This window comes from Populus euphratica, unplaced genomic scaffold (assembly GCF_000495115.2).
Source record: "Populus euphratica unplaced genomic scaffold, PopEup_1.0 scaffold24.1, whole genome shotgun sequence".
Lineage (NCBI taxonomy): Eukaryota > Viridiplantae > Streptophyta > Magnoliopsida > Malpighiales > Salicaceae > Populus > Populus euphratica.
Window position 1 is genome coordinate 444,557 of NW_011499893.1, and position 13,272 is coordinate 457,828.

General features: G+C 34.6%; 2 protein-coding genes across 3 annotated transcripts; both read left to right on the forward strand.

Moving 5' to 3' along the window:
* Window positions 1-139: 139 nt before the first annotated feature.
* LOC105131534 (Sodium Bile acid symporter family) lies at window positions 140-4,808 on the forward strand. Its single transcript, XM_011034550.1, has 14 exons — window positions 140-434; window positions 528-609; window positions 706-813; window positions 904-971; window positions 1,146-1,224; window positions 1,328-1,386; window positions 1,472-1,540; window positions 1,814-1,927; window positions 2,040-2,061; window positions 2,298-2,365; window positions 3,416-3,501; window positions 3,932-4,061; window positions 4,329-4,430; window positions 4,505-4,808. The coding sequence occupies exons 1-14, from the start codon at window positions 252-254 to the stop codon at window positions 4,577-4,579; spliced, it is 1,245 nt and encodes a 414-aa protein (XP_011032852.1). The 5' UTR covers window positions 140-251; the 3' UTR covers window positions 4,580-4,808.
* A 2,719-nt stretch (window positions 4,809-7,527) lies between these two features.
* On the forward strand, window positions 7,528-10,647 carry LOC105131535 (uncharacterized). Of its 2 annotated transcripts, none has more exons than XM_011034553.1 (5): window positions 7,528-7,849; window positions 8,380-8,642; window positions 8,721-8,932; window positions 9,225-9,492; window positions 9,939-10,647. In XM_011034553.1, exons 2-5 carry the CDS (start codon window positions 8,382-8,384, stop codon window positions 10,248-10,250), a joined length of 1,053 nt encoding a protein of 350 aa, XP_011032855.1. In that variant the 5' UTR covers window positions 7,528-7,849; window positions 8,380-8,381; the 3' UTR covers window positions 10,251-10,647. The 2 variants fall into 2 exon arrangements, with proteins under 2 accessions (XP_011032855.1, XP_011032854.1); XM_011034552.1 differs by having other exon boundaries at window positions 7,528-7,823.
* Window positions 10,648-13,272: the final 2,625 nt, after the last annotated feature.

Here is a 13,272-nt window from a genome sequence, read left to right on the forward strand (position 1 = left end):
AATAAGATAAAAATAATAAATAAAATAAAATAAATTTTATTGAATTCAACTTATTTATAATTAAATTTAAATTAAATACTATAAATAAATTTAATCACGGTCAGGAGCTAACAACGTGTAAAATCCTCGCGACAAACATGCCCCATAAACAATGCCATTTCAAAAATCGCCAACTTCATTTCCACACGCATTCCCTCACTCTCTTCTTGCTTGTCTAGAGAGAAGAGAGTTACCGTTTCAGTTCGCTGTCGATGGCGGGAAGGATCCAAACCATGATTCTCACTCCTCGACCCACGCAAACACCGTCGTTCCGCCACCGGCTAAATTTCCCGGAAATTCGCACCACCGCGTACTCTACTCGCTCGGTTTTATTCAATCGTAGCCGCTCGATCTCATGTCCACTCAGAATCAGAGCTAATCAACGGCCCGATCAGGTTTTGCTTTCTTCATTCCACTCTTCTAACCTAATTGAAGAAATTTTGAAGTCTCATATATTATTTTTTTAAATGAAAATTATTTTATTTTAGATAGACGACAATGGGAGTGGAGGTGCAAAAACTCTAGGAAAATCACTACTGAATTTTGCAGAGAATAATTTTCTTCCACTAGGTAATTATATGTTTAGTTTTCTATTTCCTTTTATCTTTTTTGATGATTTATATATTTATATAATTCAATTTATTTTGTGTGGTTTTATTTCTGCAGCACTTATTGGTGGAGTAGTGTCAGGGCTTGCAAATCCTACTCTTGGTTGCTTAGCTGATAAATATTATCTGTCGAAATTTAGCACATTTACGATATTTATAATCTCTGGTAATTAAATCAAAATGTTCTGCTTGTGCTTCGTTTGTTATATACTGTTGTGCCAATATAGGTTTATTTATGCATTGGGTAACAATACAGGTTTGACGTTGAGAAATGGGGAGATCGGTGATGCCATAGAAGCGTGGCCTGTTGGAGTTCTTGGGATTGTATGACCTTGAATTTCTTTGTGCCATTATGCATTTTGTAGGTCCAGTATACAGTAATTTGTTTTCTTTATTAATATGGTTTCTGCGTCATCACAAACTGTGACTGTTACCTTCATTTGTGTTACATCGATCCTTGCTAGCATGCTCTAATCTCCTGATAATCTTTGAATGCAGTGCTCCATTTTGTTATTTACACCATTCTTGTCGAAGATAATTTTGCAAATTCAACTCCAACCTCAGGAGTTTGTAACAGGTATGTGTGTGTTTATCATTGTGGATCTTTAATGTATGGATTTTTTATTTTTTATTTTTAGGTTAGTTATTGATTGTTCAATATTGATAATTTTTTCATACAGGTTTGGCTATATTTTGCTGTATGCCAACTACATTATCAAGTGGGGTGGCTCTAACCCAGGTACATTGATTGCTTTGTTTTTTTCTCAACAATCTTCTGCTTATAAATGGAGTTTTTATGATGCATAGCAGTCTTTGATATGCAGCTTGCTGGGGGGAATTCTGCACTTGCTCTTGCGATGACTGTGGTGTCGAATCTGCTAGGAATTTTGATTGTAAGTTCCCACAAAGAAGATCCACACTTGTTGTTATTCTAATGCGAATTTGGCTGGGCAACTAGATATCAATTGGAACTGTTCATGATGTAATTTTAATTTCGCTAGATATGCAAACTCCCAACACCCCCCCCCCAAAAAAAAAAAAAAAAGGACATAAAGAGAGACCAAACTAACAGTTGTGTCCTTTTCTCTTCAGTGAATCTGTCATATCAGATGCTTTTCACTCGGTTTTCCTAGCCAGCACTGAATATGATTTTTACTACTTCTCAGGTTCCATTTTCTATCTCCAGATTCATTGCTGCTGGAATTGGTGTATCTGTGCCAACCAAGGAATTGTTTAGAATTCTGGTTATCACACTTTTAATCCCTCTTATTTTGGGGAAGGTAAATTTCTTGATTGTGTTTGTGGATCCCTCAAACTATAACTTACGTGCCATTTAAGATTTAGTGAAATATGCGAGAGTGAAATGTGTATCCTGTGCTGTTCATTCTACAGGTTTTTCGAGAATCCTTCAAAGGTGAGTGTCGCACAGTCTGGAATTCTTTTTAGAAGTTTTCTGGCATGTTTTTGCATCATATTTAATCTATATCTAACATGCATAAAAATTTAGGGTGGCGAATTTTGGCGCGTTGAAAATGCAATTGATAAGAATCTATGTTTGTATCATCTATTTGGAGCTGGTGACTTTTAAAGTAACTTTGTAGTTCCTTTGAAGACTACATAATTTAATCTCTGATTAAATGTGCATTTCAGGTTTGCCAGACTATGTCGATCAAAATCGTAAGCTTTTCTCAAAGATGAATGCAATTTTCCTTAGTTTAGTAAGTTCTTTTATTTCATCTGTGTAGATATTTCCTGGGTGAAATTTAGGGAGTATATTTTTCATTTATACAAAAAACACTGCCAAGTTTACCGGATAGCATAGGACTCAAACAAACTGAGCTGAAGATTTAAAAATTCAGAGTCGTTGAAGAGAAGAGATGCAAGACTGTTGGCCTCATCCTGGACTCTGTTTCAGAGTTGTGACTTTTCCATAGATAGGTTCTACATGGTACATCATTATTGGCGATGACCATTTACCAATGCAGCATGTAGATCCCTTGTTCCTTTTGAGCAAATGTCTTGTCAATTGATTGATTTTTCTACAACATTTTGGAGTAGGATGTCCAGACAGATTTCTGATGGCTCCATCACACGTATTTGTTTCTGGAATTTTCTTGTACCATGACTAATATTAGCACTTAAAACCTGTGAATAGCATGTCTAAGTAGGAGATCAAACATCCACCATTTACCAGAGAAACCTACCGATCCATTCGCTACTGTTCTTTTTTTATCAAAGATAAAGGTAATTGGACATCCTTCCTAGTGGGGTCTGGGAATTCATGAGGAGTGTAGCGTTGATGCTTGAATTGGGTGGAAAATGTGGGAAAGTTGTGATCTCAATTGAAAGTGGAGAACTCTGTGTGGAACTTTGTTTAAGTTTTTGCAGTGGTAAAATGCTAGCTGTTTCCAAGTTGGAATATTGTTCTGCATGTTGGAATTTAAGAGAATTCACATTATTTTTTTCCATGTCTATTTATGCCATGCAAATTCTTAATGGAATGTAATGCATTAGTTTTCGGAAAAGTAATGAAGATAGTTCTCTTTGTTTCTTTTCTTTTAGAGAAAAAAAAATTCAGCATCTATTCCCAAGGTTTCTCTGTGAAACTGGTTACATGTGAAATGCAAATCTCAAGCTTCAATGTTACACAAATGTAAATCAGTTTTCATGAAGCTTCTTATTGAAGCAGATTGTAACATTCTGTTGCAGATTTCCTTAAGAAGTGGCATTGGTCCTATTGGATTTTAAAACTGTTTTTGTTTATTCAGGCTCCATTTATACAAGTGAGCAGGTCAAGGTCTATGCTTCTAATGGTCAAGCCTCCTGTTTTTCTTGTTGCTGTTGGGATGGGAGTGTACGTTTTCAGCCTTACTTTTCTTTTCCTTTTGTGCAATGTTTAGTTGTCACGCCACTCTTATTAATGCTGAATGATAGGTTTACTTTGCAAGTTGAGCCACCTCTCATACTTGTCTTTAGGGCCACTTTACATGGACTTTAGGCAGCGACCTCTATTTTCCATACTTGCACTATTGAGAAGAGCAAGGGACCCCCAAGTCTTTTGAATCTCCCTAATGTTGTTTAGGTTTTAATTACCTGAACATCAGAATACAAATTTATAAGTGCCATTTTTCAACTGTAAATGTGATCATTTCTACAGTGTAGGTTAAAGGACTAGTACATGGTATGTGTACCTTCCATTCACAATTTGTAGTTGCTGATAATTTTAGGGCTTCAATGTAGAACATCATCTGAAAAAAAAAAAAACTATTTCCTTGTGTTTGCAGACTTTTGCATCTCATCCTCTTATCTTTTAATGTTCTCGCAATACAAGGCTTCTCAACAGTCTGTGGTACCAACCAGTTAGCCTCTGCCAAGAAAAAAAATGCAACTGCTTACGTGCTTGTTGCAAGCCAGGTGACATTATTATGCTTTCAGCATTTTCAGTTGGATTTTCAATGAGAATATACTCTCTTTTTTTAAAAAAAGAAATTGAACTTTTTTCTTTACTCTCCAAATATTCATGGATTTTGTTCTTTATGAAGCAGTTTATTTTGCATTAACATTATGCCTATGAGGTGGGGTGGGTGGGCGTCTCTTGTAGAAATCATTTTTGACTGGCATTGTAATTAATCTGTTACACTACTGAACACCGAGGCTTGGTCTGTTTTGATGCTTGTCTAGAAAACTCTTCCTGTTATGGTAGCAGTGGTGGAACAGCTGGGTGGTGCATTCGGTGCATCTGGTTTGCTGGTTCTTCCTTGTGTTGCCGCACATTTAAATCAGGTTTTTCTTGTTCGAGCCTAATTTATCTTGCTTTCTAAACCCCTTGATATCCTAACACACGAAATTTTATGTAGATCATCATGGACTCCTTTCTTGTTAATTTCTGGCTTCGGAAGGATCTCGCATCAGAAAGTGCCAAGGTAGCCTGAGTCATGGCAATGATGATCACGAATGCTTGATGTGGAACAATATTGGTCTGAGAACACTGCTTTATCATCTCTTGGCTATTTTTGTCTGCTAATGTTTTATGGGATAATTAGAGCAAATTGGGGGGCCGATGTGTTGTCATTTTATGAAGGGTGCTTGGTTGGTTAGCTACCCGATCATAAATCAATGAAAATGAAACCATCCCGTTTATATGAATTGGTGTTTGGTTTGGTTTGGCTTGTTAAAATATCTTGTCTGCCTTTGGAAAGGGATTGTGCTTAAGGAATTAGTGGTGGCCAATAGTAAGTAGTGGCTAGTAGAGCCCTAATCTTAGGATCCAGATATGTCATTTTCGCATGCTGGGTGATCTCCATGAAAAATCTTGTCTGGTAATGAGCGCGAGATTCCCTATCAAACAATGCGTGGCAACTTTAAGTTGGTTTTGAAGAAAGAAAAGCGTGCTTACATATGCAATCGATGATGAAAATGTTTGGTGCGCGGTAATAAGTGAAACTGTTTGGAACTTTGTAAGAAACTTGATAATCCAGTAATTTTGTAGAAATTAACTGCAAACATCTAGTTGAAAAAAAGTAGTTTCTAAGCATTTTTTAGGCTGTTTAATTCTCTTACGACTTGAAAAGTCTAGAATTCTTTTTAAATAAAAGAGAAATTCAAACAAATTCAAATTCAAGAGGTTCTAACATGATAATTTTAAATTTAAATAAGAGTACATCAATGTTAGGTTACAATTCCACCCCATTAAAAAAAATCTTGCTCGCTCTCAGGGAGGTTAGGGTAAGTTTTTTTAGTCGACATGTTTTGAAGAAGTTGCATTGGATTTTTTCAAAATTTCTCGTTGGTTTGTTGGTGTAATTGACGCTTCTTCTTCTTTCATGCATGTAATTGCTCATCCTTGCACTTTCTGTCTATTGTTCTAATTCTAATTATAACATCCTAGCTATACACGACTTGGTGACCTACGCTTCCAAAATTGTGATGCGAGGTCAAGATCTTGCCAGCATATATAGGTGAATTATTTGATTTGGTTGTTGGAGGAGGTCTATGAAGATGGAGGAATGCCCAGCTAGACACGCCTTGGTTGAGGAAAGGGCACGCCTTCTATCATTAGGTAAACAACAAATTAAATGATGAGGAAAGGAAAGAGGAAAATCATGGCCAAGCCTTTTCAGACTCTTGTTGATCTCTTTCCTTTTTGGAGTGTGAGAATATGGCTTGCGAGTAGAAAGTAGCAGGTGGCCAACCACACTTTTTTTTTCTTCTTTTTTTTTTCTTTTTCCCTGTCAGCCTTGAGTTAAGAGATGGCCTGCCATGCAACTGTTCAATTTATGTCACTGACACTCACTATAAATGTGGCATGTTTTAAGATTTGGCCTGATGGGCGGTCCGGTTTAAAATACGGATTTCAAGTAAAATTTTATTTTTTAAAAGAAAATTAAAATAATATTATTTTAATAAAAAAATCAGAGTTTTTAAACCTGGCCAGGCCTGATGGGTTGACCCGGGACATAGCCGACTTGGGGCTGAAATAGGGCCGAGTTAAAAAAAAATAAAAGAAAAAAAATCTGTTGTGACTTAACTACCCGGTTGATTTTGCAAGACTCAATCAATAATTGGTTGTAAATATGTTGATTTTTTTTTTGTTTTTTATTAAAATAATATTATTTTAATTTTTTTTAAAAATAAAATCTGACCTAGTAATCTGGTCAAAATTTAAAACTCGGGTCTTAAAACGAGTCGAGTCTTAAAACTATAAAAAAAATAAAAAAATAAAAAGTTAAATAAATTTATAAAAGATTTTTAATTGTTCTTACCGGATCATACAAGTTTTATTTTTTATTATTATTTTTTAATTTTATCCGATTACAATCTTGAATCCGCCGTATTCCAGGTTACCCTATCGGATGAGGCCGGATTCCAAAATTCTGATGATGGCTATAAGGGTCGAAGAGTAAGGACAAGGCAAGGGGTCCAGGACCCAAACTTCCTTCTCGAACAGAATCAACGTGTACGTGTTTGTTTAGTTTTTTTTTTAAATTATTTTTTTATATTTTTACATAGGTTTTTTTTTATCCTCCACTGTTTTTATTTGATTGAGTCATGTGGGCCATTCATGTTTTGACGGATTGGCTGACCCAGTAATTATTACGAGGTTCACGTTTTTCAGGGTTCATGTTTAAAATTTCACAACCATTAGTTTTTTTTAGAAATTATCTTTATCTTTATCTATTTTAGTGTTCTGAAAATATATTTTTAAAATTAATTTTTTTAATGTTGTTTAGTTATTTTAATTTATTAATATTAAAAATAGAATTGACAAGATAAAAAAATATTACCTTGATATATTTTTAAATAAAAAATAAGTTAAACATCATCATATTTATTTTATTTATTTATTAAAATTAAAATTAAAATAATGTTATTTTAAAAAAATATTCTTAAAGAACAAATTAATAAGTTTTAACCAAGTAGATAAGTTATAGATAAACTTCAGTTTTTGACCAGATAAAACCATAACAATCTCTCCTATTTTTCACGAAACCTAACCTCAAATACATCTCGAATTTATCCACCGTTATGCCAGATTTAATATCTATGCAAGAAACTACATCTAACCAAATAAAAAAAAACATTATCATAATCCTTTTACAGATCCCAACAGTAAATAATCACACGGAAGGAGGTCCATTAATCCTCGAAGCAAGCGTTGCAGAGTGTTAAGTATGCATGAATCCATGTTTCATGCTGTAAGAACCAACTATAAATTAAGTTAAACATTAGTAAGTGCTCTTTTTTAATACAATCTTAACGGGTGTTTGGAATTTATATTATCCAAAACTCCAAGGATTTTACTGTGTCTTAAGACACATGATACTATTCGTTATTTGTATCGGTACGATGTATTCAGAGAAATAAAATTTTCAAGATGCTACCCAAAATTTGTTCTCAAAATCTTGGGGACACACAAGCCTTCCATTAAAGTTATTTATTAGTAAACGTGAAAGAAGGGTGTTTTTCTTTGATTTTTCCCCTCACCTTCAAAACCTCAAATCTTCAGCAGAGGAGCCATTTCTGACTATTCTTTTGCTGTTGATTTAACTGCTACATATTCGCTAAAGACTTGGAGTCAGCAACAAACTATCAGCTGATTCGGTGAAACTGTTAGCTTCAGTTTCGCGCAGCTTCTCTTTCTCTCCCACTGGGCTGTTTCTCTTGCTCCTGTTATTCGTAAGTAATAACCACTTACAGTGTTGGTATGTCCACTCTGAAGTTTACAAGTCTTTAGTAATGTTTTTGTTTAACATAGATTTTTTTTTTGTTTGTTTTAGTATTTTCATGATCTTTTCTCAATGACATTCTATCTTCAATCTCTGTTGGAAGCAAATAATATAGAATTCATTTTGTTACAAGCTGGCTATTACCCATTTCTTTTCTCTCGAAAAGTTTTTATGTGAAATTAATGTTATGTATCTGAGAATTGCAATTTATTGTATTTCCCAGAAGTTCAAGGAGGAGATATACATATACATATACATATATATATATTTTTTATTTTATTTTATTTTCTTATTAGACTTTAATTTCTTTGTTGAAGTTGATAAAATATGCAGGGAAACGAAGTTGTGTGCATTTGATCTTTGTAAAATGAAAAATTTTATCTATAAATTATGGTATTTGATTGCCATTTTTTAACAATCAAATTACTTTGGGTTGTTATCAGTGTGGACAAAAAATACTCCAATTTTAAGTAGAGCTTGTGAAAAATCTTTCTAAATTATCCTAGGGATGCTGAAGGAAATTACAGCGGCATTGTTTTTTGGGTTGGCGATATGGGCATACCAGGCAACCAACCCTCCACCTCCGAAGATTTGTGGTACCCCAGGTGGCCCTCCTATTACAGCTCCAAGAGTAAAACTGAGGGATGGGAGGCATTTGGCCTACAAGGAGCAAGGAATCTCTAGAGAAACAGCCAAATATAAGATCGTATATGTCCATGGCTTTGCCTCTACGAGACATGATACAATGAGCGTGGCAAACCTCTCTCCGGTACTTCCATTTCTAAATCTTTGTGTTTAACTCCTAAGGTTTCAATGGTCAAGAGATTTTATTTGTTTTGTTTATCAAGAAGTTGTTCAGGAGCTGGGATTGTACTTTGTGTCCTTTGACCGGCCGGGTTATGGAGAAAGTGATCCAGATCCAAAGAGGTCTCCGGAGAGTATAGCTTTAGATATAGAAGAGCTTGCTGATCATTTAGGACTAGGATCCAAGTTTCATGTGATGGGTTTCTCCATGGGAGGTCAAGTGGTTTGGGGCTGCCTCAAGTACATCCCTCACAGGTTCTCTGTTTTCTTGCCATTATGACAATTGTGCTTATCTTGAGGATGTCTGCCTGCTGTTTAAAATCTGGGATATGGCATGAACATATGTAATAATTCAAGAATGCCTCAGCAGTAAAAGGATAAAAAGCATGCTATAGAAAGTAACCAACGAAGTTCTTTTATTTGAGCATCAAGAATCTGCTGGACAATTTGTCTGATATAAACAAGTGGTTGGCTTTCTCTGCATCGGCTTATATATTTTTTTATGGAGTTATTATTTGTTTTAAGCTTGGTGCCCATGGTGCTGCAGGCTAGCAGGAGCAACCCTAATTGCTCCTGTTGTCAACTACTGGTGGCCTGGTTTTCCTGCCAACTTATCAACAGAGGCCTACTACCAACAGCCACCTCAAGACCAATGGACATTACGTGTTGCTCATCATGCTCCATGGCTCACCTATTGGTGGAACACTCAGAAGTGGTTTCCTGCATCGGCTGTTGCAGCCCAAAAACCAGAAGTTTTCTCCCGCCAGGATTTGGAACTGCTTTTCATGGCTACAGGCGGAGGAAAGGACAACAAGGTACTTCATTTTCTTTATCTAACTTTCCTCATCACATATAAATGAACCATAAGTCAAGGGTATCTGGATATATTTTTTGTCTCCGAAACTGGAGGCAAGAAGAAGATATTTCCAGTGAGAAGGCTATCATCTCATACCATAATTTTTGCAGTATACATAGAATCAGTCTGAGAGGCTTTGATCTTTTAACTAGGAAGGATAGTTACCCGGCAAAAGATATTAGTTTTATGGGGGATGCCTTCTGTTTTTTGGAATTGGCTTGTGAAAAATAAGGTACAGCAGAACTTCAATTTTTCCCTTGATATATTAGAAGCAGAAAAGTATTTTGAAACCTGTAGTTCTGGAGACCCTGTTAGAAATTGATTTTGATCGATAAATTAGTTGATTCTTAATTAGAAGTGTTATTCCTGACTGCCTCATAATATCTCCCCTCTCATTTTATGCAGCGACTAGCAATGCATCCACAAACAATTCAGCAAGGAGAATTTGAAACCTTGCATCGAGACATGATGGTTGGATTTGGGAAGTGGAAATTCGATCCCATGGATCTTGAAAATCCGTTTCCTGAAAATGAAGGCGCTGTTCATCTATGGCAGGGTGATGAAGATAAAATGGTGCCTCCAAGCTTGCAACGATATATTGTCCAAAGACTTCCATGGATAAACTTCCATGAGGTATCTGGTTCTGGACACCTGTTCCCCTTCATCCCAGAGATATGCGAAGCGATTATAAAGTCTTCAGTGTTGGGAAAAAACTAGCCTTTTTTCGAGCATAATTGGACATACAGCAATTTTTCCCCTTAAATCTTGGGTTCATGCAGTATATCCCTCATTCTATTCCTAATATCAAACTTGTTGCAACAAGATTAAATTATGACTTTAGTCTATTCAGAGCCTCAAAGTTTGCTACAAGCTAGCAGTGTTCAACTGCTAACATTCTCTGGTTGACATGTACATCAAAGAGTCCAATGATGAAGTGGTCTAAGCTACAAATGACAGGCATGTCTGGTTCCAAATGTTAGAGTCCACATCATTGGGCAGCGTTTAGTTACTATTTGTCGGACAGAAAAGACGAAAACAATTAGAACAGAGAGGATTTGTTCCCATGTTCTTGTTTTGAAATAATAAAAATTCACTCATATTCTAGAGCCATTAATTTTTATGTTTTTCTCTGCAACCAAATATATTATATATGCATGTTTTATCCTGACAAACTAATCAAAGACAATAGTCATCTTTTTAAACCTAGAGGGTGAGTTTTCTAAACAAACCACAAATAATCACAACAGGATTGCCATTCCTGTTAAGTGCTTCTCTGTTACAGGTTGAAGAGAAGGGGAGTTGGGCCCATCCTCAGCCTTGACGTACAAAAAAAAAAAAGGAACACTTGAGGTCATCATTAATTTAGTTTCATCATGAATCAAGATTAAAATGGAATTGTATCATATTTGAGTTCCTCTGATTTAATTTATTTCCACTCGAGTTCATGGAAAAAAAATAATAAAAATCAACCAATCAAGAATAATTATTATTCTGAAAATACTGCTGATTTGTCAATAGTTCAAAAGCTCTCGAGGAAGGTATTTGTCTTTCTGTTGTACATGCCATGTATCTGCCATGTTGCCGTAAGATTGAATTTTGATACTGCTTTTAATCAGATTTTGCAAAGTTTCAAAGCAGCATGGAACTGTTAACATTTCCATCAAAGTGTCCAGTGATGGTGAGAATGTGAGGCAAACCAGCTATTGAATACCTAACCCCGCTGTATAAACACCATGGCAGCACACCCTATGAGCTTCAGAAAACAGAAAAAACTAACTGCAATTCATTGTTTTAGCCGCCACGGCCAACTCCATCGAGAAATGTCAGCCCTTCTCATTTATTTATATATTTATGTCCAGTTAAATTTTGTTTTAAACTATCATATGAAATCATAGTCTCATCATCAATAATGTAGAAAAACTGAAAGCAATTTGAAGATATTTAGCATGCTATATTTCTTTGTTTAAGAAAAAGATGATGCTTACTAGGTTGCTTTCTCGCATATCTGGACAAACATTATTCTATGCATGAAGGGCTTCAATAATCTAGCCGATCCATCAATCTTTGGTGAAAACAGGGAATGGGCAACGACTGAATCTTATCCTGTTATCTATCACATTGAGAATTTGACTCCCTGGTGTGCGTCATAGCAGTTGATTTTAGGGATTGTACTATACAATGTCGGAAACAACTCGGCAACTGACTGGATCAATCATCTTTTATAATAAAAGGGCATTATTTTGTTCTTTCAAAAAAGATTTTGTGATATCTAATTAGATCAACAAATCATTAAAAATCTAACTAAATTAATTGAATTTCATTAAATTAATGTTTTTTTTAACTCGGATTAAGCTCTTATCGCAGGTTTCTTGATTCAATTTACTAGGTTGAGTTTAACAACTAATAACTATTCATCTTGGTATCTTCCAGTTCCGCATGTTCTTGTCCTTCGTAATCTAGCACAATTTATGTCAACTCTAAAGTTTATTTATATTGAATTTCTTTGCGTGTGTGGAGTTTGTGCACCTTATTTTGTTAAATAATTAGTAGAAAAAGAATCCAGTATTTTATTTTCTTGTTGTTTAGATCTTCATAATATTTATTCTTGCTTCAGTATCAGCTAAAAAAATAAATAAAGCTGATACTATTATTTAAGTTTTTTCTATTCAAGAACATAAAAATTATTAGGAAAACTAGAAATAAATAATCAAACATTAATCTATCCGGATCAATTTACAAGTTTTAATTTGTTTTTCTCTTTATACAATCAAAATCAGGATCAAACAATCAACAAATATAAAGTAACAATCACACAAATTAACATTAAGATTTTTACATGGAAAACCGGATGCGAGAAAATCACAGGACCGTAATTCACCTAAAAACTTTCATTATTAACAAATAATGGATTCACAACTATTCTTTCTTAGATTCAACTAAGGATTACAATATACATATTATTAAGAACAATTTATTCTTGAAATGCAACAAGATTAAAGAAGAAGTATTTAAGAAAAACTCACAATACTGATAATCTTGTTTTCTATTAAAATGGTCAGTTTCCACACTACCAATCTTTGATCCAACCGTTCAGAATGAAGAATAACATGTTTAGAAGCTACTGTAAAGATCTCAGCCCGATCTAACAGTGAACGAACTGGAAATCAAGAAAAGAAAATAAATTGTCCTACTGCCTCTTCTTTTTTTCTTTCTCTCTTTTTTTTTATGTTTAAAAAAATAATAATATTACTTTTTAATTTTAAAAAATAATAATGTTATTATCTTTTCGGAACTATACACAATAAATACTACATGCACCAGCACTATGAACATCTTTATTTGAAAAGAACAACCAATTGAAAACCGCCCCCTGTAGTAGTGGAGGCAGGGGGGCTAGCAGAGCCTCAACCTCTGTAAATTTATTTTTTTCCTAACCCTTTCCTTGTAAATATCTTAAAACTAAGTGAAAATTTAACTTGATTCCTCTTAATTTATAATGTGGCTCTCTTTAATTATTTTTTTCTTGCTCCGCCCTGCCCCCTGGATGACAATATTTATAAATTACTTACTTTGAGAAGGGATGAAAATGTTGTTTTCCCTTAATTTTTCTAAAGCTGCTTGTAAAAGAACCCTGCGATGCGAGCATAATTACAACGTTTTTTTCCTCTCCACGACCATTGTTTCAATTTAAAAATTTAAATTTTTAAAAAATATCTTCAAAAATAATTTTATTTTATGA

Bases quoted from the DNA above. Each gene is read 5' to 3' on its own strand.
- LOC105131535 (XM_011034553.1), top strand. From the start codon at position 8,382: ATGCTGAAGGAAATTACAGCGGCATTGTTTTTTGGGTTGGCGATATGG. The intron at 8,643-8,720 runs GTACTTCCATTT...TTTGTTTATCAA, and splicing joins GCGTGGCAAACCTCTCTCCG to GAAGTTGTTCAGGAGCTGGG. The intron at 8,933-9,224 runs GTTCTCTGTTTT...ATGGTGCTGCAG, and splicing joins CTCAAGTACATCCCTCACAG to GCTAGCAGGAGCAACCCTAA.
- LOC105131534 (XM_011034550.1), top strand. From the start codon at position 252: ATGGCGGGAAGGATCCAAACCATGATTCTCACTCCTCGACCCACGCAA. The intron at 814-903 runs GTAATTAAATCA...GTAACAATACAG, and splicing joins TACGATATTTATAATCTCTG to GTTTGACGTTGAGAAATGGG. The intron at 1,541-1,813 runs GTAAGTTCCCAC...ACTACTTCTCAG, and splicing joins ATCTGCTAGGAATTTTGATT to GTTCCATTTTCTATCTCCAG.